Source organism: Pocillopora damicornis, chromosome 7, assembly GCF_964200805.1.
Source record: "Pocillopora damicornis chromosome 7, jaPocDami1.2, whole genome shotgun sequence".
Classification (NCBI taxonomy): Eukaryota; Metazoa; Cnidaria; class Anthozoa; order Scleractinia; family Pocilloporidae; genus Pocillopora; species Pocillopora damicornis.
Genome location: NC_142676.1, coordinates 15,502,794 through 15,525,703, shown reverse-complemented (window position 1 = coordinate 15,525,703; position 22,910 = coordinate 15,502,794). Strand labels below are relative to the sequence as shown.

At 42.8% G+C, this 22,910-nt stretch overlaps 2 protein-coding genes across 2 annotated transcripts; both read left to right on the top strand.

Moving 5' to 3' along the window:
• The first annotated feature begins 441 nt into the window (after nucleotides 1-441).
• Nucleotides 442-21,162, top strand: LOC149042792 (uncharacterized). Its single transcript, XM_089213497.1, has 4 exons — nucleotides 442-712; nucleotides 7,209-7,218; nucleotides 15,679-17,027; nucleotides 20,900-21,162. Exons 1-4 carry the CDS (start codon nucleotides 536-538, stop codon nucleotides 21,011-21,013), a joined length of 1,650 nt encoding a protein of 549 aa, XP_089069623.1. The 5' UTR covers nucleotides 442-535; the 3' UTR covers nucleotides 21,014-21,162.
• On the top strand, nucleotides 17,760-19,943 carry LOC149042793 (uncharacterized). The gene is made up of 3 exons (XM_089211928.1): nucleotides 17,760-18,290; nucleotides 18,386-19,114; nucleotides 19,422-19,943. Exons 1-3 carry the CDS (start codon nucleotides 17,760-17,762, stop codon nucleotides 19,941-19,943), a joined length of 1,782 nt encoding a protein of 593 aa, XP_089068054.1.
• Nucleotides 21,163-22,910: the final 1,748 nt, after the last annotated feature.

Here is a 22,910-nt window from a genome sequence, read left to right as displayed (position 1 = left end):
TTATTTCATCAGAAACCTCCTTCAGTGATAAGAGAAGTGACAGACTGGAAAAACATCAATAATGAAAGCTTCAAAGAATCCTTGTCTTAAGTACCCTGGCATGTGCGTAATACCTTCGATGAGGTAGACGATAACTACTGGTTATTACAATACATGTACAATGAAATTGCGAATGAACACTTGAAGAAAAGGAAAGCAAAAGTAAGAATTAATTCTATTTCATGGATAAATGGGGAAATAAGAAAACTTATGAATAAACGATATAAACAACTCCGCAAAGCTCAAACTACAAATTCTCCTGGACTGGAAGTTGTACAGAGATCTTAGAAATGAAGTACACAGAAAACTAAAGAAAGCTGAATCCATGCATTATCTTGAGGCTCTTGAGAACACAAGAAATGGAATGAATCCCAAGTAATCAGCCTCTATAACTGACAGCAACTTAACCAAAGACGAACAACAAGCACTGAAACGACTGAAAAACGACAAGAACATTGTTATACTACCAGCCGACAAAGGACGTGTTACTGTTGTTATGGACAAGACTGACTACTATGACAAAATGGACGCACTTGTTAACGACAAACAAACTTACGAATTACTTAAACGTGACCCGACGCCAGCACTACAACGCAAACTCAACAACAAACTACTTACGCTCAAAAAGACTGAAGCCTTTGACACTCAACGCTACTACCGGCTGAGGTGCTCTGTACCACAACCACCTAAACTGGCTCATGGCTCGTGTACGACGACCTGACTGACGTCATTAGTTATTTACCTTCGTCACCGATTACAGTAGGCACATAGGGTACATAGGATCAGAGGCCCAGAAGAACAGTAGGTACAGAGGAACAGTAGGTTCAGAGGAACAGTAGGCACAGAGGAACAGTGGGCACAGGGGAAGAGTGGGCAAAGAGGAAGTGGGAACAGAGGAACAGTGAGCACAGAGAAACAGTAGGCACAGAGAAACAGTGGGCACAGAGGAACAGTGGGCACAGAGGAACAGTGGGAACAGAGGAACAGTGGGCACAGAGGAACAGTGGGCACAGAGGAACAGTGGGCACAGAGGAACAGTGGGCACAGAGGAACAGTGGGCACAGAGGAACAGTCGGCACAGAAGAACAGTGGGCACAGAGGAACAGTGGGCACAGAGGCACAGTAGGCACAAAGGAACAGAGGAACAGTGGGCACAGAGGAACAGTGGGCACAGAGGAACAGTGGGCACAGAGGAACAGTGGGCACAGAGGAACAGAGGCACAGAGGAACAGGAGGCACAGAGGAACAGTGGGCACAGAGGAACAGTAGGCACAGAGGAACAGTAGAACAGTAGGCACAGAGGAAGAGAGGCACAGAGGAACAGTGGGCACAGAAGAACAGTGGGCACAGAGGAACAGTGGGCACAGAGGAACAGTGGGCACAGAGGAACAGAGGAACAGTGGGCACAGAGGAACAGTGGGCACAGAGGAACAGTGGGCACAGAGGAACAGAGGCACAGAGGAACAGCAGGCACAGAGGAACAGTGGGCACACAGGAACAGTGGGCACAGAGGAACAGTGGGCACAGAGGAACAGTGAGCACAGAGGAACAGTAGGCACAGAGGAACAGAGGAACAGTGGGCACAGAGGAACAGTGGGCACAGAGGAACAGTGGGCACAGAGGAACAGAGGCACAGAGGAACAGCAGGCACAGAGGAACAGTGGGCAGACAGGAACAGTGTACCTACTGTTCTTCTGGGCCTCTGATCCTATGTACCCTATGTGCCTACTGTAATCGGTGACGAAGGTAAATAACTAATGACATCAGTCAGGTCGTCGTACACGAGCCATGAGCCAAATTTCGCGCAGGTCGTGAGAAAGGATCTGGGGACTACAAAACATTGACGCTTTGCAAGTTTGGCTATGGCTGAATTTGGAGTTACTCTACGAAGGTAACGTATAAATGACCCCTCAGATGATTTGTAAACATGTTGTTAACATCTTGAAGAATGTCTGGAGATCCGATACGGGAGATTTCTCATTAGTTCACTCTGGTGGCTTCTCTGAAAGCCGCCACTCGCACGGAAAGACGGGTAGGGATTCATGTACAAAATGTTAGAATACATGCCCGGATATTCCGAGCACCCACACTTAAGTTACTTAACACTTGCCCCTGATTAGAATACACCACAACGTACTACTGCTCACCTGCAAATTTCCTTTGTGGTAAATGCCTAAAATGATTATCGTTTCGTTCTAATTACGCCTATCTAAAAACCTGTATATAATATGACCCACTATGAGAAATAAATCAGTTATTACTCCTAGCATTGGTTGATGTGCCATTTTGTGTAACTACTATGGCGACATCGAACTCTTGGAACCTAACAGGTTATGGGCCCAGGAGAACACTCCTGTTTGACGGGGATGACAGTAAATACGAGCTATGGGAGGTAAAGTTTTTGGGATACATGCGCCTTCAGAAGCTGTACAATGTGGTCGTTCCCCCAGAAAGCGAAACGACAGCCCCCAGTGCTGAAAAGAAAGCGCATGCCTTCGCCGAACTTGTTCAGTGTTTGGACGACAGAAGCTTGTCCCTCGTCATAAGGGAAGCCAACAACGATGGGAGGAAAGCTTTGCGTGTGTTGCGAGAGCACTACCAAGGGAAAGGAAAGCCCAGAATCATTGCCCTCTACACAGAGCTGACTTCGCTTCGTATGAATGACGGAGAGACCACCACGGACTACATTATTAGGGCGGAGACCGCGGCAACTGCTCTGAAGGCAGCGGGGGAGGTGATCAGCGATAGCTTACTGGTAGCTATGGCACTAAAAGGTCTTCCTAGCAGCTACAGGGCTTTTGCTACTGTAGTTATGCAGAGAGAAAAGCAAATGACCTTTGCTGAGTTTAAGACAGCCCTTCGAAGCCATGAGGAAAACGAGCGATGTTGCCGTAGTGAAAACGACGGTGTTATGCTGGCTAACGCGTCCAAGGCGCTCCCAGCGAAGTTCCAAGGAAACTGTTATAAATGTGGCAAAAAGGGGCACAAAACTGTAAACTGTTACTCCCATAAAGTAGTGGATAAATGGTGCCAACAATGCCGGACCAAGTCCCACAACACTAAAGAGTGCCGAGTATGGAAGACCGATGCAGCGAAAACAGCCGCGGAACCCCAAAGAAAGAGGGAAATATCAAAGAACATGGACTCCGTTGAACATTATTTTACTTTCACCGTTAAAGACCAAAGTGGTCTAGGTAATAAACAGCAAAATAGTTTACTTTTCGATTCGGGAGCTACTAGTCATATAGTAACTGAGGAATCTAAGTTTTTAAAGTTTGACTTAGACTTTAAAGCAAAGGATCATGTTGTTGAGCTCGCCGATGGAAGTAAGGCTAACGTAGTTTTGGGGAGGGGAGAAGCTAAGGTTAAGTTATATGACATTAACGGTAATTTGTATGATGTTATCCTTAACAACGCTCTGTATATCCCGTCCTACACTCAGAATATTTTTTCTGTTTCCACGGCGGTAGAAAGAGGGGCGAGCATAAATCTTAACAGGAAAGAAAAATATTTCAAAGCACCGGATGGCACAAAGTTCGAGATCGAGCAAAAGGGACGGTTGTACTATTTGAATAGCATTTCATCCTCCCACAACAATGCAAGCTCTTTGATGGAGTGGCATAAAATTATGGGCCATTGTAATTTTCAGGATTTACGAAAATTATCTAATGTTGTTGACGGCATGAGAATCAAGGATGACAAAATATGCGAGTGTGCGGTTTGCACGCAAGGTAAAATGTGTCAATTTCGGAACCGGAAACCCGATGAAAGAGCTAAAGCAGCATTAAATTTTGTCCACTGTGATCTGGCTGGTCCAATCAGTCCGGAGGCCAGAGATGGTTTCAAGTATACATTATGTTTCGTGGATGACTATACTGGAATCATTATGGTTTATTTTCTTAAGCAGAAAAGTGACACAGTAGAGGCCACAAAGAAATTCCTGGCTGACACAGCCCCGTATGGCAAGATAAAGCGCATTAGGAGCGACAACGGAGGCGAATTTTCGAACAAAGCGTTCCGATCATTATTGCGCGAAAACACCATAAAACACGAGACATCCTGCCCCTACTCACCGCATCAAAATGGATCGGCGGAACGGGCATGGCGCAGTCTTTTTGAAATGGCCAGATGCCTTTTGTTAGAATCAAAATTGCCAAAACAATTTTGGACATACGCGCTAATGACTTCCGCCCATATCAGAAATCGATGTTTCAACGCGAGATTAGGCAAAACTCCCTACGAAGCGCTTGTAGGCAACAGACCGGATATTAGCCACATGCAAGTTTTTGGCTCCACTTGCTATGCTTATGTTCAAAATGCAAAGAAGCTAGAAGCGCGTAGCAAGAAAGGTATCTTTGTAGGCTATGACAAGGAAAGTCCATCTTACCTAGTGTATTTCCTGGAATCAAACAAAATTGAGTGGGTAAGATGTGTAAAATTTTTCCGAACTGACAACTCGCCACATTTTGATGAGGACGCTCTACGACCAGCTGTTGACCTGACAAAACTGACAGAGGGGGAACATGATGAAGTGACTAGTAACTCAACTGAGACAGAGAGTCAGAGCCCCGGTGAGAAATCTGATAACGGTGAAAATGACAAACGCTACCCCCCACGAACCCGTAACAAACCCCAACACTTAGAAGACTATGTTTTAGACACTGACTCAGACGATGATATTAACGTCACAGTAGATTACTGTTATAGAGTTTCAAACATTCCGACAAGTTACGAAGAAGCCATAAACTCTATCGAGGGGTTGAAATGGAAAAAGGCCATGAGCGACGAAATGACTGCAATTCGAGACAATGACACTTTCGAATTAGTCACGCCACCTGCGGGTAGAAAAATTGTCGGTGGCCGCTGGGTGTTTGCAGTGAAGGTTGGCCCGGACGGTGGGGAGACCCACAAAGCTCGATATGTAGCTAAGGGTTATTCGCAAACTGCTGGAATTGACTACCACGAAACCTTTGCTCCAACCGCACGGATGAGTTCAGTTCGACTACTTATGCAGCAAGCCGTGCAAACAGGCATGATCATTCATCAAATGGATGTAAGATCAGCCTATCTTAATGCACCAATCGGTGAATGCGAAGTTTTTATGCAACAACCAAAAGGTTTTGAAGAAGTCGGAGAAAATGGCGAAAAATTAGTTTGTAGATTGAAAAAGTCCTTATATGGTCTTAAGCAGAGTGGCCGAAACTGGAACAACATGCTTCATAATTATTTGTGCGAAGAAAAATTTGTTCAATCAGCCGCAGATTCCTGTGTTTACACTCACAATTCCGAGACAGAAGGTCGTGTTATTATAATTGTTTGGGTCGACGATCTAATTATTTCCGCAACAAATTTACCATTGCTAGAGCGGGTAAAAGGCACTTTGAGTAATAAATTTAAAATGAAGGACCTCGGCCCACTTGCATGGTTTTTAGGCACGGAGTTTAAATGCAGCGAAGAGAGTATTGAAATAAACCAGACGCAATACATCGATAAGATTTTCAAGAAATTTGAGATGTCCGACTGCAAACCTAAATCGGTCCCATGTGCCCCAGGGATAGAAAAAGAAAGCGAGGATTCGCGCACATTAAGCGATCCCAGATTATACAGAGAAATTGTTGGTAGTCTTATTTACGTTATGACAGGTACTAGACCTGACTTGTGTTATGTTGTAACTAAACTTTCACAGAAGATGTCTTGCCCCACTGAATCAGACCTCAGTATGGCCAAGCACGTGCTAAGGTATTTAAAAGGCACGCGTGCAAAAGGCCTAACATTTTGCAAATCAAGATCAGCATTGAAGTTAGTCGGATTTTGTGATGCTGATTGGGGAGCGTCTGTAAAAGATAGGCGCAGCATTACTGGGTATAATTTTCAGCTATCTGTAAACGGCCCTTTAATTTCATGGAAAAGTCGCAAGCAGCCAACTGTTGCACTTTCGACTTGCGAAGCTGAGTATATTAGTCTAGCGAACGCAGTTCAAGAGGCGAAATTCCTCAAACAGTTATGTAGTGATATGAATGTAGTGATCGATAACGTACTTATTAAAGTTGACAATCAAGGAGCGATCAATCTAGCTAAGAACCCTGTAAATCATCAGAGGTCAAAACATATCGACATTAAGTACCACTTTATTAGATCTGAAGTACTAAATGGAAATGTAAATTTAGAATATGTTGCAACGCAAGATAACGTAGCAGACATCTTCACAAAACCTGTAACTAAAGTTACGTTACAAAAGTTCACAGGCCTTATTCTAGGTAGTTAGATTGTTATGCTCGCAACGTCCGAGCAAGAGGGGGTGTTAGAATACATGCCCGGATATTCCGAGCACCCACACTTAAGTTACTTAACACTTGCCCCTGATTAGAATACACCACAACGTACTACTGCCCACCTGCAAATTTCCTTTGTGGTAAATGCCTAAAATGATTATCGTTCCGTTCTAATTACGCCTATCTAAAAACCTGTATATAATATGACCCACTATGAGAAATAAATCAGTTATTACTCCTAGCATTGGTTGATGTGCCATTTTGTGTCACTACTATGGCGACATCGAACTCTTGGAACCTAACACAAAATTCCAAGTTCATGTTGTATGTTATCTGTCAGGGCGAAGAATATCGTAACTAACGGTTCAGTCAAACTACATGTGAGGATTAGGTCATCGAAGTGACAATTTCATTGATAACAGTGGCCCATTTTTAGCGAGCAATTGTATGTGCGCAGTCTAGTGAAAAGCTACAATTCAGTGAGAATTTCTTCTGATTCCATATGAGGTCTTCAACCGGGTTTTTTTTTCTTAAGTTTTAGTTCCAATGTGACGACTGCTTGTTTATTCTATCTAATGCGTAGAACTTAACTCAACGCTTCCCATAAAGATAAGATTTCGAAGTATTCAGCTTTCTTGATACCACGTTACCACTTTATAAGATAGTCAATCTGAGAAATCAAAATTATTCATTTTACTACAAAACTCACACGTTCTTTAAATATCAGATCACAATTTCTCTTCTGCTGTAAGCTTATTAAGTTCCTTGAGCTCCGGAAATGTGACAGGAGTTTTACGTACTTTGTGATCCAGTGATCGCCTTGAAATGACTCGTTGGACTCTAACCCTTTAACTCCCTAGATCTCATTAGTAATTCTCCTTACTGTCTGCCATATAGTTCTTGAGATGTTAGTTTTGAGAATTTGGTATTGGATCAATTAATAATCTTCTAACTGATATTTTTCTTTATTCTCGTCACTTGTGTGCTTTATATTGTATTGATATTGTAAGGAGAAATTCTGTCTTGGTCACTTATGGGAGTTAAAGGGTTAAAACCTACTCCCCAACTGTTAGCTTTTCTTCTCCTTTCCATCAGCTTTAAAAAGTCACTTGTGACTTGTGACAATTGCTTGAAATAACCACTTAGGGGCCCTTTTTCTCTGTTGCTCTGCCATTTAAGAGCTAGCAAAAATACATGCCCGTCTTGTTAACCACTGATAAAATCCATGCCTGTAATGGTGATCACTGACAACACATGCATCAGCAATAGGAACTGCTGACTTATGAAATTGTTTGTCATGCCAATTGCTGGCAGGTGCCCAAAAATGAAAATTTTGATTTAAGTCAGCACATGTAGAAAGAAGCGCATCAACAACAAGTCCTTTAAAATAGCTTCATGCAACTGACACATAAAATCTTCTCCTGACCATTTTTTTTTGAGTACTTGGTTATGAGGGTAGCCACATTGTTATACTGTGCGTGTTTGAATCCTAATGGGGACATTCAATTTCATGTTATTTTTTTGCTTCATCTCATTCTTGTGACAAAATGAAAATACCTATCTGTCTAATCTTGTATACATATTATTTGATTTGAGGAAAAAAGTGAGCACTAAATATATGGAAGGAATTTCAGCAGACTTTCAGCTGTGCCTCAATTTTTAACAGTGTGCTGGGCTGAACTAATTAGTCACAAGCAAAACTCACAATAATCAAACGCTTTCTTCAAATTAGAGCTTTAACATCAAGCTACTTCAAAAAGAAATGCTTTTTTGTTTCTGCTGCTCTGTTTTTTTTTACCATGGATCTCCTCTAACATGTAACAAGCTTACTCTTGTCATTGATGTGTACTTCCAAATCTGCCATCATTTCAATAATTGCTATATGTGAATGACCCTACACCAAGTTTAGTTACAATCCACTGAATTTCGTGAAGGGGAAAATGGAAAACTTTGCCTTTTTCACCAAAATATAGCTTCAATCTAACCTAAAGAGAGTGTATTGGCAAAACTTTATATCTATACTGCATCTGCTTCCCTATTGTGTTCATTTCATGTATTTTTTTGGTAATCTTAAATAAGATAGACTTACATGCATCAACAATAAAATCAAGGCAACCTCATGTGTTCCTCATAATGGTTAACAAGCTGGGAAGCACTGCTCAGTCCCTCCTGGCAAATCGATCAAGCAAGTAAATGATTCATCATAATCTGAAGAATATGACTGCTGTCCAGAGTGCAATTTTTCATGTCTTTGTAGTGTTCCCTTATGAGTAAACCACTTATCACAAGCTTTGCACTGGCATGGCTTCTCTCCAGTGTGGGATCTTTCATGTCTCTGCAGATCTTGTTTCCTAGTAAACCGCTTGTCACAAGTTTTGCACTGGTATGGTTTCTCTCCAGTGTGGGATCTTACATGCACTTGTAGATTTCCTTTACGACTAAACCGCTTATTACATATTTTGCATTGGTATGGCTTTTCTCCAGTGTGGGATCTTTCATGTCTTTGCAGATCTTGTTTCCTAGTAAACCGCTTGTCACAGCTTTTGCACTGGTGTGGCTTCTCTCCAGTGTGAGATCTTTCATGTACAATGCCGCGGTTCTTGCACCTTTGTAGGAGATCTCGGAGACTCCTGTCGTGGTTTGCAGTGGCTTCTTCGTCAGTCTCTCCAGTGCCATAAATGAGGATGTCGTCCGCGATGCACAGAATACCAGGTAAGCTTTCCAGTGCGTGAGTTAAGTGCTTCTGGAAAATCTCGGACGAGGCGGAGAGACCGAAGGGCAAACGAATCCATCTGTACCTTCCGTAGGGTGTTGCGAAGGTCGTGAGTACGCTGGACTCAGGAGCAAGGACACAATGCCAGTATCCCGACTTGAGGTCAACTGTCGAGAATACTTTTGCTTTTGAGAGCTCCGGGAGTACGTCCTCAAGTACAGGAAGTTGATATCTTTCTCTCTTCAGGGCGGTGTTAAGTGGCCTGGGGTCGATACAGATTCTCAGCGCTCCAGATTTCTTCACAGCCACGGCAAGACTGCTAACCCATGGAGTGGGTTCATCGATTGGAGCTATGACCTCCAATTGCTGTAGTCGATCCAGTTCTTTCCTCAGTTTCTCTTTGAGTGACGTTGGGACACTTTCCCATCTTTCCAACATCTAGGTTTCAGTATTTGGCCACAGTGAGGACAAGGTAAGCTTTCATGAAAGTACTGTAGTAATGGATCCCAGATGATAATCCCAGGAAGAAACAAGGTTTCCACGTTATTTTGGTCCACACAAGTATGGTATTACTCGACGTTTATACAGATTAATTATCGTTCATACTGCGTCTGGAATGAGGTACAGGGATGTGGAAACACTTTTAACTGAGATGTGGCGTAGTTATCACACCGAGGTACGCATTCGGACATCAAAAATATTAAGTATGAGAACATCAGAGGGTGAAGCAGCAAACGACGCGAGTCACAATGCATATACAATGCCGCAGGTTTCACAGTTAAATCCTAACAGGAAGCTGATTCGCCAGTGCTTTGTTTACGATTATTTTACAAAAGAAAAACTTTACAATGCACGCATGGCATCGTTTACTGGCAGTTGGCTCTCCTCTGACCACACATTTAAGGTCGCTAGTAATGTCGGTATATGGCAAAATGGCCATTGGATTCGTCAGTTTGACTCTTTGTTTTCTGTCATGAACGAGGATGGCATTGTCCTCGCTTGGCAATTAACAAGAGGCACTGGTTTTGCAAGAGTAAAGACTTTACTCGTTGGAATTATGAACAGGCTTGTAAAAAGCGGAATTACCTTAGAGGGATTTTCCATTGACAACTGTTGCGCCTGGAGGTTACTCCTTCAAGGGGTGTTTGGAGTTATTCCGGTTAAACTTGATCTCTTTCATGCTGTACAACGCATCGCAAGTAAAATTAAAAAAAGGCACCCGTTAAGAAGACAGTGCCTCGATTCATTTCGTTTAGTTTTCCGAATGCTGGGCGATATTGGGAAAGAACGGAAGAAGTCGACGCCCTCTCGCTCAGTAACGTTGACAAATTTAGACAGATTTGTGGAAAACTGGGAGAATCTTGAAGTTGCAGGAGAGAAGGTACTTTCAAAAAATGCCCGTAACCAATTGGACAAGTTAAGAGCACATATTGAGAAAGGTTGCTTGGGAGGGATCCCTCCAAAAGCAGGAACAAGTAGACAGGAATCAATGCATAAAAGCCTCCGGAAAGGCGTAGAAAAAAGGAGAATTGGTGTTAAAACAGCAGTGGCAAGCATAGGTACGTGCCTATACAGGTGGAACGAAAGGCGAATATCAGAAAAGGTAGGATCGTGTCATTCGGCAGTTCCTGTCCCAGTCACCGAGTACCATGACTTGTCGATGGATCAAGAAGTATTTGGTACCGGAGTGTTTCAAAATCCAAACAGTTTTAGCGACGATGACTTGGAAGATGGCGCAGAAGTCAATGCTAGAGAAAATGATTCAACAGGGGATAGCAGTAGCGAGGAAGAGGAATATGGGACTGATAACGACAACAATGTGAAGATCACGACAGAAGACACGTATCATAGAGTTCTGGACTATGCTATGTATATGAAGAGCCTATCGCAAGATTTGCAAGCGAAATGTGATGCACCTACAATGAAAGTAAATGTGACTCAGTGTGTTGGACGGAGCCTTCTATTATTTTCATCACGTACACGTTACTCCAGGCCAGACGCGGAAGAATGCGACGAGAGGTTAAACAGCATTTTAAATGCATTTCAATTCCAACAGTTGCTGATGCCCAGAGATGGAGACTGTTTTCTACGTTGCATTTCCATCACTTTAAGCTCTTTTCTAACAATAAATCAAGGGAACTCAAAACTGATCACGTACTTGAAATCGATCGGTATCAGCACGGAAAGGTCTAACGAGGATAAAATAAACGTTCTCAGACAGTTGATTGTGCAAGAATTCACGGGGCCCAATCGGCACCTTTACGAACCATTTATGATAACAAACACCACTGATTCATATGATACAGAAGCTCAGAAGTTCCTTAGGCCAGGCCATTATGATTCTGAATTAGGAAACAGTGTGCCAATGGCAATGAGTAATATCCTGCAAATACCGCTGGTTATTTTTACATCGATGGAAAATTATCCCATTATACAAATAATTCCTAGAACAAGAGTGCTTCCCGAAGTTCCGATATACCTCGCATATAATCATGGTGGCAGCGGACACTATAATTTGGCAGTTGAAGTAACTCACACGCAGTCAAATTCAACTACAACTGAAGCAACCAGCAAAGAGGCAGACAAGCATTTGCAAGTTGAGGCCGACGTTCCCCCTCAACATGAGGCAGGGTGCTCGTGTGGTCGCGGAAACCCAGGGAAGACAGAGAAAAGTGAATTCTGCAAACAATATAAGTCACACTGTCCTTGTTTTCGTAATCTGCGAGGCTGCAATGAAAAGTGTTCCTGCCGTTTGTGCGCGAATCCGTTTGGTAGAAAAACTCAAGAAAAAGGGATCTTTGGTCCGCTACCAAGAAAGAGACAAAAACAAGATCTTCAGAAAGATATGAAGCAGACAGACAAAGGATATATGGAAAAAACAGAAGAACCCATCGCTACAATTTGGTTTGAAGACGAACTGTATGTCATTGAAGCGTTGTTCTTGTACTTGTTAGTTACAAGCCAAGATATTACCCCGGACAGGGTCTTTGCAGAGTACCACAAGATAATAGAATTCTGCTCAGAAGTGACAATTTATCAAAATGTCTTTTCTCTGCGTCCAAGATCCTCGTCAGCAATAACAAAGAAACTACAAGAAATAAAAGGCAAGTTAAAGGTTGACGAGGAATTATTCAAAAAACAAATCCAATACAACTGGTTTTTTGACTAAATCGAATTTGCACAAGCAGATAACAAAATGATATCTTCCTGCAATGGCCAATCCCGTTCCAAAGGACTAATCGCCAGTGATTATTGAAGGAAGTTTGGTCGCAGTTTTCCCATGATGGCTTAAACCTTTATTTCTCATCGGCACGTGGCACTTTCAGCCACACGAAGCAGTTTTAAATGAAAAACAATGCAAACACATTTGTGGCAGAGTTAATGCGTTATTCGTTTAAGATCCATGATTCTTGAAGACGAGAAAACGTATTAATAATTTTAGAAAAACGTGTTCTGTTTAAACATATTTTTTGTTTCATTTTCTGATAAATCATACTGTTTATACGAGTTATATAAAACAGTGTCGAAATTAAGTATAAATTAGTTGTTCTCGGACTTTGTCTATTCCGTCTTTTGGTTAATAGGCAGGTACCGTATTTACTCGAAAAAACGCCCCCGGCGTTTATTTTAAACTTGGCATCGTTGACCCGGCGTTTATTTGAAATCCGAAGCTTGCTTGAGCACTTTATCCATGAAGCAACGGATTTTCTTCATTAAATTTTACAGAAATAAATCTTTCCGTTATATCTGCAGTACATTATATGTCTAACAAATACTTAAGGGGATTATTTAACATTCCATCTTGGAGACCCGGCGTTTATTCGAAGCCCGGCGTTTAATCGAGTAAATACGGTATTACATGTAATCTGTTCTGTTAGTTATTCCCAATCGGGGATATGAAATTTTATTTTCTTTAAGGAGGAAAATAAAACAGATGCAGCTCATATAACGAGATCACTAAATATAATGTCACCTAGAGAATATAGATTGTCCAACTAGACATGCTCTCAAAGGGGTTTAGGGCTCCAGGGATCCGGGCTTAAAATTAAGAAAGGGCTCCAGGCCTCCGAGGAGAGAATTTCAAAGTTCTAGGGCCCCATATCATTTGCTTTAGGGCTACAGGCTCCACCGTGGTCGAAAATCCTCAGGGGCGTAGTCTGGTTTTTCGGTCTAGGCACGCACATGAAACAAAAGAAAAACGAGCGCCGAAGAAGCTAGGGGGTATAAGGGCATGCCCTCCAGAAAATTATTATTTTTAGGGCCTCGGAAATGCCATTTACCATGTTTTCAGGGGGAATTTTGATAAATCGAAACATGGAAAAACGTTAACAATTTATGACAACCTTTGGTACAATTGATATTAGTTACAATGTGAATACAGGCAAAGGGCGAGACTTGTAATGTCCATGGCTATACTACGCTTAATCGCATTTTAAGGGCGCATGTTAGGCGTTCGATTTACGTCTTTCCCGGCCGTAACACTATGACCTAATTTCATTTCTTCAATAACCTCGTGCTCCTCGCATTTTACAGTTCTGTTCTCCAAATAAAATTGTCGTCAAGCAAATTGGCTTCTTTTTTACATCCTTTTTTATTTCATAACAATTTTTCCTAAGAACGAATAAATCATGTCCTCTTCTAGTACAGCGAGAAGAGGACATGATTTTCTGTCTAAAGTTTAATGATTGAAGTCATTTGATTAAATTTTCAAAAAGGAAGTTACCTTCTGATGGTCCTCCTTTGCTGACCTTTTAACAGTCTGTACTATTCACCAAGCTTAGGTAAAGTAGCCCTTCACGATTTTGTTACATGTCTGGCCGCACAGGCTACCTCTAAAGACGTAGCTTTGAGCACTCAAACATTAAATGAACTGAAAGGACGTTGAACACTTCATCAACCCAAAAGTTCAAACTGACCCGAAATGACTACGTTTCACACTGACTTCAAATACTTTCGCGGACCTCTTCAAAGAGCCAAAAGGTGGATTTCGATCATTTTATTTTTGCCTTTCATTTTCTTACTATCGTTGTGATGACTGGGTTTCAAACTCCTGTTTTAAAGTGAATAGCGCAATATTCACAAAGACTTCTTGATGAAAAATAGCAGCAATACAATGAGAGAAAAACTCTTGCATGTGTAAAAGTTGCTTTTCGCCAATAAATCTTTAAACCAGCAGATAAATAAATAATTCCTTTTTTTTCCTACGCCCTTGAATTCTGATACATACAAATTATTTTCTAATTCAAATCCACAAATAACAAAGTCTGCCTTTTTTTATTACAAACCTGAGCTTTCGGTTATCACGTCTCTTGTTGTTTAACTGTACATTATAAGCTTCAGGAAAATGTGCTTTGCCTTCTCTCCAGATCCCTTACAAGTAGCCCAAGATGTATGGATGGCACGGGGGACAAGGGTCAAGATGCAAGGCTCGCCCAATAACATACATTCTAAGCGTTTTTACTAACATCGAAGGTGTATATGTTACCTGAGTGCCAAAAGGTAGCAAAGAAACGCGCAAATTTTTTTCAAGTATAAAAAACTCTGAGCTAGGCATCGCGGTGCAAAAACCAAGAACCTACTGTTCCTCTGTGCCCACTGTTCCTCTGTGCCTACTGTTCCTCTGTGCCCACTGTTCCTCTGTGCCTACTGTTCCTCTGTTCCTCTGTGCCCCTGTTCCTCTGTGCCCACTGTTCCTCTGTTCCTGTGTGCCCACTGTTCCTGTGTGCCCACTGTTCCTCTGTGCCTGCTGTTCCTCTGTGCCTCTGTTCCTCTGTGCCCACTGTTCCTCTGTGCCCACTGTTCCTCTGTTCCTCTGTGCCTACTGTTCCTCTGTGCCCACTGTTCCTCTGTGCCCACTGTTCCTCTGTGCCCACTGTTCCTGTGTGCCCACTGTTCCTCTGTGCCTGCTGTTCCTCTGTGCCTCTGTTCCTCTGTGCCCACTGTTCCTCTGTGCCCACTGTTCCTCTGTGCCCACTGTTCCTCTGTGCCTACTGTTCCTCTGTGCCCACTGTTCCTCTGTGCCCACTGTTCTTCTGTGCCCACTGTTCCTCTGTGCCTCTCTTCCTCTGTGCCTACTGTTCTACTGTTCCTCTGTGCCTACTGTTCCTCTGTGCCCACTGTTCCTCTGTGCCTGCTGTTCCTCTGTGCCCACTGTTCCTCTGTTCCTTTGTGCCTACTGTGCCTCTGTGCCCACTGTTCCTCTGTGCCCACTGTTCCTCTGTGCCCACTGTTCCTCTGTGCCCACTGTTCCTCTGTGCCCACTGTTCTTCTGTGCCCACTGTTCCTCTGTGCCCACTGTTCCTCTGTGCCCACTGTTCCTCTGTGCCCACTGTTCCTCTGTGCCCACTGTTCCTCTGTGCCTACTGTTCCTCTGTGCCCACTGTTCCTCTGTGCCCACTGTTTCTCTGTGCCTACTGTTCCTCTGTGCTCACTGTTCCTCTGTTCCCACTTCCTCTTTGCCCACTCTTCCCCTGTGCCCACTCTTCCCCTGTGCCCACTGTTCCTCTGTGCCTACTGTTCCTCTGAACCTACTGTTCCTCTGTACCTACTGTTCTTCTGGGCCTCTGATCCTATGTACCCTATGTGCCTACTGTAATCGGTGACGAAGGTAAATAACTAATGACGTCAGTCAGGTCGTCGTACACGAGCCATGAGCCCCTAAACTTTACGGACTACCGAAACAACACAAACCTGGGATACCTATGAGACCTATAGTCTCATTCTGTGGGTCCCCGACGTACCAACTGTCGAAATACCTTACGACGATACTGCAACCACTGACTGACAAATCAAGACGTAAACTACAATCAACTGAGAACTTTATTGACGCTATCAAAGACGTACAGATACCTGATGACTACAAACTTGTGTCTTTTGATGTGAAATCACTGTTCACCAGTATTCCACTTCAATTGGCTCTACAGTGTACTGAAACTGCCATCCAACAGTCTACTGATGCACTACCATTACCGACAGAAGACATTATGGACCTACTTAACTTCTGCCTTACATCGACTTACTTTCAGTACAACGGGAAACACTACAAGCAGTTGCACGGAACAGCTATGGGGTCGCCGGTCTCCGTTGTTGTCGCAGAAATTGTGATGCAAAACATCGAGGAACGCGCCCTTCCAACTTGCCGACAAACCATACCGCTTTGGTTACGCTACATTGACGACACATTTACCGCCGTACACAAAGACGAAATTGACGCTTTTCACAATCACCTTAACGAACAAAACACCGACATTCAGTTTACCAGGGAGATCGAAGAAGACGGCAAGCTTCCTTTTCTCGACTGTTTGGTAGGCCGAAACAACAACGAACTACGAACAACAATATACAGAAAACTGATGCATACCGACAGACTTCTTGACGAATCATCCTACAACCCGACTTCCCACAAAGCTACGACTATCAAGACATTGACAAGACGAGCGCAACTTGTTTGCAACACGCCGGACAGTTTATCTGACAAAAACAAGTACCTTGACGGTGTTTTTGACAAAAACAACTACAACACTGACTTCATTAGACGAAACACTCACAGGGTGACCGACACTACAGAAACTAACAGGGACTCTACATCTATCACGACTACAGCTGCTATACCCTACATCAAAGGCACTTCTGAGGCTATCGTGCGGATCCTACAACCTTACAACATTCGCGTAGCTCACTGGCCTATTACTACTTTACGACATTTGCTGACCAACGTTAAAGACAAAGACGAACCCAACAACAGACAGGGAGCGATTTATAAGATCGAATGCTCCGACTGCCAGGCCTCCTACATTGGTGAGACTGATAGAAACCTTAATACGCGACTAACTGACCACAAACGAGCAACTAGAAATGGCGATGTAAACAATCACATTTCTAAACATCACCGACAAACTAACCACAGAATCGACTGGGACTCTGCTAAATGCTTAACCTACAGTACAAACTATTTTCAACGACTGACTCTGGAGAGCTGGTTCACTAACTTAGAACGGTATCCGGTTAGATTGCTCCATGGTTAGATCGCTCCAAGTCAGATCGCTCCATACCGAAGTCAGATCGCTCCACTCAAAAGTAAGTTCGCTCCATCAAATAAGTTACTTCGCTCCATACATAAGTTACTTCGCTCCATGTAGAAACCTAATACGCTAACTTTCTTCTGATCTTTATAGTTTATAGTTGATGATGTGTATTGCGTCTTGCGATCGGTCGAATTACCAATGTTGGAACAAGTGTTTCAGTTTGTAATGAACGTAGAAAACTAATAAACTAACTTACTTCTGATCTTTGTAGTTTATAGTTGATGATGTTGCTTGCGATCAAGTTGCTGAAATATAAAGTGATCGACAATTCGTTCACTTGAACCCACCAAAGCGAATTACCAATGATGAAATAAGTGTTTCAGTGTAATAAATGATGAAATAAGTGTTTCAGTGTGTAATAAATGATAAAGTTATGGTCTAAATGTGTTAAAAAGATCATTCGAATAAAATACTGGCCCGTGTGTATCCGCCATCTTGAACCCACCAAAGCGAATTACCAATGATGAAATACGTGTTTTAGTGTGTAATAAATGATGAAATAAGTGTTTCAGTGTGTAATAAATGATAAAGTTATGGTCTAAATGTGTTAAAAAGATCATTCGAATAAAATACTGGCCCGTGTGTATCCACCATCTTTAATAAAGTAGGTTACACTTCACTTTCACCATTCGAAAACGAGTTTAATCAACAATGTCTTCCAAGTGTATCTCTTGTAAGAAACTTATCCGAGCGCGTCAACAAGGACTTCAATGCGACGGCTGCAACAGGTGGCAACATCGCGTCTGTGGAACTGGAATCAGCTTAGCTGATTATCGTGAAGCCGTCCAGACTGATTCACCTATCGACTGGCGCTGCGCAGAGTGTATGTCAGAGTCCCTCCTCCCCGTGGCGGAAAGCACTCCTGTGGACTTTGTCGCCAACTCCGTCCTCGAGTCAGACATCGACGAGCCTACTGCTGACGAGCCAGTTCCGGATTCCGTGGCCGCTGATTCTTCCGATTCTGAGTCAGTTCGAGATCCAGCCGTGCTCGACGAGTCTTCCATCATCGATCTGCCAGCACTCGTAGAAGAGCATGACGCTCCCACCGCTGTGACCTTCAAGTTGATTCCTGACGCCACGTCAAAAGGCAGACCAAAACTTGTCGACAGCAGGGGCTACAGCTACAACATCAGGCGAAGGCGACCAAATGCTGTTGACTGGCAGTGTACTATTAGACGAAAGGTAAATATTGTTAGTAGATAAAAGCAAAAAAAAAAACATAACCAAAGTTTTAATCATTTCGTCATCTGATAATTTTTCATTCTGTTTTCTTGAAGGTGAACCCATGTAGAGCGGCTCTTATAGAGCGCGACGATGGCTCATTCCAGATCGGAGCACACGCACACAACCATCCCGCAGACGTCGGCGCAGCAGTCTCAGCCATTATCTCAGCCAAAGTCAAAGCGATCGCCGCTGAGAACATCTTCCAACCAGCGTCGAGTATCGTCGAGGAGATACTTCTACAAGAGCTGACTGATGCTCCCTGCCCGAGTCTACCCAAACCTGAATACATCGCCAGGACTGCCAACCGGTTCCGCCAACGCCTGAGGCCAAAAGACCCAACAGACTTAGCCTTCGAGTTAAAGCACGACCACCTCCCGGCTGGCTTCTTCCGCGCCGATGTTCAAGTACATGGCCGTCGCCACTTGATGTTTGCCACAGAACAGCAACTACAGTACCTCGCCCGAGCAAAGAACTGGTACGTGGACGGCACCTTCAAACTCTGCAGACCTCCCTTCACCCAGCTCCTCACCGTGAACGCCTTTGTAAAACAGGATGATCACGCCAAGCAGGTGCCCCTCCTGTTCGTCGTAATGTCGGGGAAGAACAAGAAGGACTACCGAAAGGTCTTCAAACAGCCGCTCGAGATACTTCCAACAGCGCCTGCAGTGAAGCGGATAACCCTCGACTTCGAGAAAGCAGTTTGGGCCGTGCTGAGAAACCTGTTTCCTGATGTCAAGCTGCAGGGATGCGCATTCCACTGGACGCAAGCTCTGTGGAGAAAGGTAAGATGATAACTAACTTTAATTTAGTGATTTTTCGTAAATTTTGGAAAACACATTTAAGCGACATGTTACTAGTTTAGCGATTTTGAAAATTCCGTATTTTGCGATTTCCAATGCAAAACATTAAATTCGGATAAGAACATTAATTTGCTAAAATCATATATGCCCTTTAACTGATACAACTTTTATGGGATTAAAATAAGTTAAAACTTAAAATGTTTTGGAATGTCATGATGTTTTAATAACACACAACACAACACACTGTAACGCACACTTGCTTATATTCTGTTTAATTTTTCTTTGCTAGGTTCAGGCGCTTGGGCTGACAAACAGTTATTACAACGACAGAGGCACCTACACTTACATCCGTAAGATGATGGCACTTCCGTTCCTGCCCGAGGGAGAGATCCTGACCGAGTTTCAGCGTCTTCAACGCCAGGCAGAGTCCCCGACCTTAGCAGAGTTCGCCGAGTATGTCAACAGTACCTGGATCAGCAACGCGACATCGAGCCCTGCCGACTGGACAGTCTTCAAACAAGCAGTACGAACGAACAACTACCTCGAAGGCTGGCACCACGGGATCAACCGTCGAGCGGCTGGCAAGTCAAAACTCCCACTTTACGTCCTGATCAAGCTGCTACACCAGGAGGCCCAGCTGACAGCTATTCAGATCCGTTTGATATCAGAGAAAAAACTACGAAGGATCCAGCGCCGCAAATACAGAGACCTGCAGGCAAAAATCTTTGATCTCTGGGAGCAATATGACAACAACGAGAGGTCCGCCAGACAGCTACTGAAAGCCTGTTCTTTCCTGAACGGTCCTGTTTAAAGAGCAGCAGACACCACACCAAAAACAAACAAAAGGCTCCTTTAGGAGCCACCAAATAAAATAAAAGAAATGACCAACAATGAATATGATTTATAAATATTGCTTTCAAAGAATCGCCATTTTTAAAAGTTGTCAAATCCAGCCGTGAGTGAGACTGGGTTCGACTCCGGTTAAAAATGGCGAGTCTTTAGTCGCGTTACAATACTCTTTCTTTTCTTTTCCCGGTTACCGGTCACCTCGCCACCAAGCAGACTCGCCACCAGCGAACTCGCCACCAAGGAACGATCTCGCCACCAACGTACTCGCCACCAAGCGAAGTCTTCTCGCCACCAACCACCAATAAAGAGATAAACTAGAATAAAGTAGTCGAGGAGAGTAGGATGATAGCAGTTGTATTAAAACTAAATAAAACAACATACGTTTATAAAGTTTGAGTACAGACAAGCGAACAAACTTATCGGTTTCGAAAGTGCTTTCGACAACATACGTTTATAAAGTTTGAGTACAGACAAGCGAACAAACTTATCGGTCTCGAACGTGCTTTCGACAACATGCGTTTATAAAGTTTGAGTACAGACTTATCAGCCGAACATCCTACTGTCCTCGACTAATCTCTTTATTGGTGGTTGGTGGCGAGAAGACTTCGCTTGGTGGCGAGTACGTTGGTGGCGAGATCGTTCCTTGCTGGCGAGATCGTTCCTTGGTGGCGAGTTCGCTGGTGGCGAGTCTGTTTGGTGGCGAGGTGACTGGATACCCTTTTCCCTTATCCTTCTGTCTTTTATCAACCTTCCACGTTAGTTTTCTTCATGGAGCGAAGTAACTTATGTATGGAGCGAAGTAACTTATTTGATGGAGCGAACTAACTTTCGAGTGGAGCGATCTGACTTCGGTATGGAGCGATCTGACTTGGAGCGATCTAACCATGGAGCGATCTAACCGTAAACCACTTAGAACAGCTGCCTCTCAACAGATGTCAACAATTACCAGCACCTTACAAACGACTCATTAACGACGTGAACAAACCAACAAACAGACCGACAAACAACAGACAGATCGAAACCGACCAATGACTGTTAACAAACTCTACACGAGTCTTCCAGCCAATCACATCATGGCTAAACAGACCAATCACGTTCAACAGACCAGACTTTATAACATCATCGACTGACAACTACTCCTCACTTGACTCTGAAGATGACTATCGCACAGATAGTCGAAACGTCAGTCACCAACAACAGTTCTTTTCAGAACTACACTCACCCTGACGATCACACTACACGAACTACTGATACTCCTGGGTTCAAACCATTTACTTTAAGATGACAGAATCAGTTATTTGTGATAGCATCGATGATCAACTAGACAAAGTAATACAAAGAAATCAGTGGGGTTTCAGAAAAGGTTTCTCCACAAACTCCCTATTGCTATATATTACAAAGATGTGGAAAAGAAATCTGGATAAAAGAAACGTGGTTTGTACAGTTCTTATCGACTTTAGGAAAGCATTTGAGTCAATGGATCATTCAATTTAGAGTCATAAGATGGATGCTCGTGGTTCACATGGTAAATTGAAAGACTGGATTCAAAGTTACCTCATTGATCGAAACAATTTGTAGTAGTAAATGGGAAAAGATCTGGCCTTCAAATAGTGCCCTATGGTGTCCCACAGGGATCCCTCTTGGGACCAAAGCTATTTCCAATCTTATTAAATGACTTACCTGACTGTATATCAAATGGTGAAATCCACCTCTATGCTGATGACACGACAGCATTCGTTATTGGAAAGAATGAAGATGAGGTAGTACCTCTACTTAACATTATATGCTCAGAAATTAGCAAATAGTGTAATAGAAACAACCTCACAATTCATCCAACTAAATGCGAAGTCATGCTAATCTCAAGAAAGAGCTTCACAGACCCATTGAAGCCTGTCAAATGGGGAAACAAATGTCTAGAGTATACGGATAAAGTAAAAGTACTTGGAATATATATTGACAACAAACTGACTTGGAAAATACATATCAAAGAGGTAACTTAATCATTTAATGCACAGTTAAAGTCTCTTAAAAGAATATCCTATCTGTCAACTAAGGAATTGGAAAGTATCTATTTTAAGTTGATTATACCGCACATTAATTACTGTATATCTATATGGGGAAACTGTTCAACCTCTGCTTCTGAAACCATTGAAGCATTGCATGTAAAAGCTGCGAGATTAATCCACAGACTCCCTTCTTCTTTTGAAGATCATGATGTAACAAAGAAGGTATATTGGCAGAACATTCGCAATATCTATAGAGAGACTTTCTTTAGAAATGTTTCAAATTATGAACTCTGATGGATGTCTCAGATTATCTCATATGTTCAAACAAGTAAACTCTCTTAGAAAAGGCAAACTAATCGAAATGAAAACAACAACTTCAGAGTTTGGTAGACGATCCTTGTAAATGCGTGACTTTAGACTTGCGTGACATTTGTGTTACGGTTAGTCTTTCTCTCCCGCTGATTTTCAGTTGTTGCATCGTACGCCCTTTCACTATTCACTATTCATGTTCGGCGTTAATCCCAAGTTAATTTCTTAAGTTTGGTTTCAAGCCACTGGCGTATAGGGACTGATATGTAAGTTGTATTCGCTTGTTTTCACTTTTGTAGCGTGCCACATTTATGAAAGGTAACGTTTCTCTTGCTATGATCTTATGCCTTCGTGTGTGTTATTTAGTCACCGCCTTCGTATCGTTAGGCGGCTATTTTTAGTTATAATTTTCCTTCATCTCGTTTCGAGCAAGCTCTTTCGTCTTTATTTTGTATATATATTTTGTGTTTGCCGTGGCACTTGGTTCATTTATTAGTTCCTTTATTATGTGAGATTCATTTACGCTGTTAAGTCGCCACGTGTTTAATTTAATACAATCGATTATATAAGTCTCTTTTTTAATTCCCCTCCAGTTTACGAGGTTGATTAAAGCT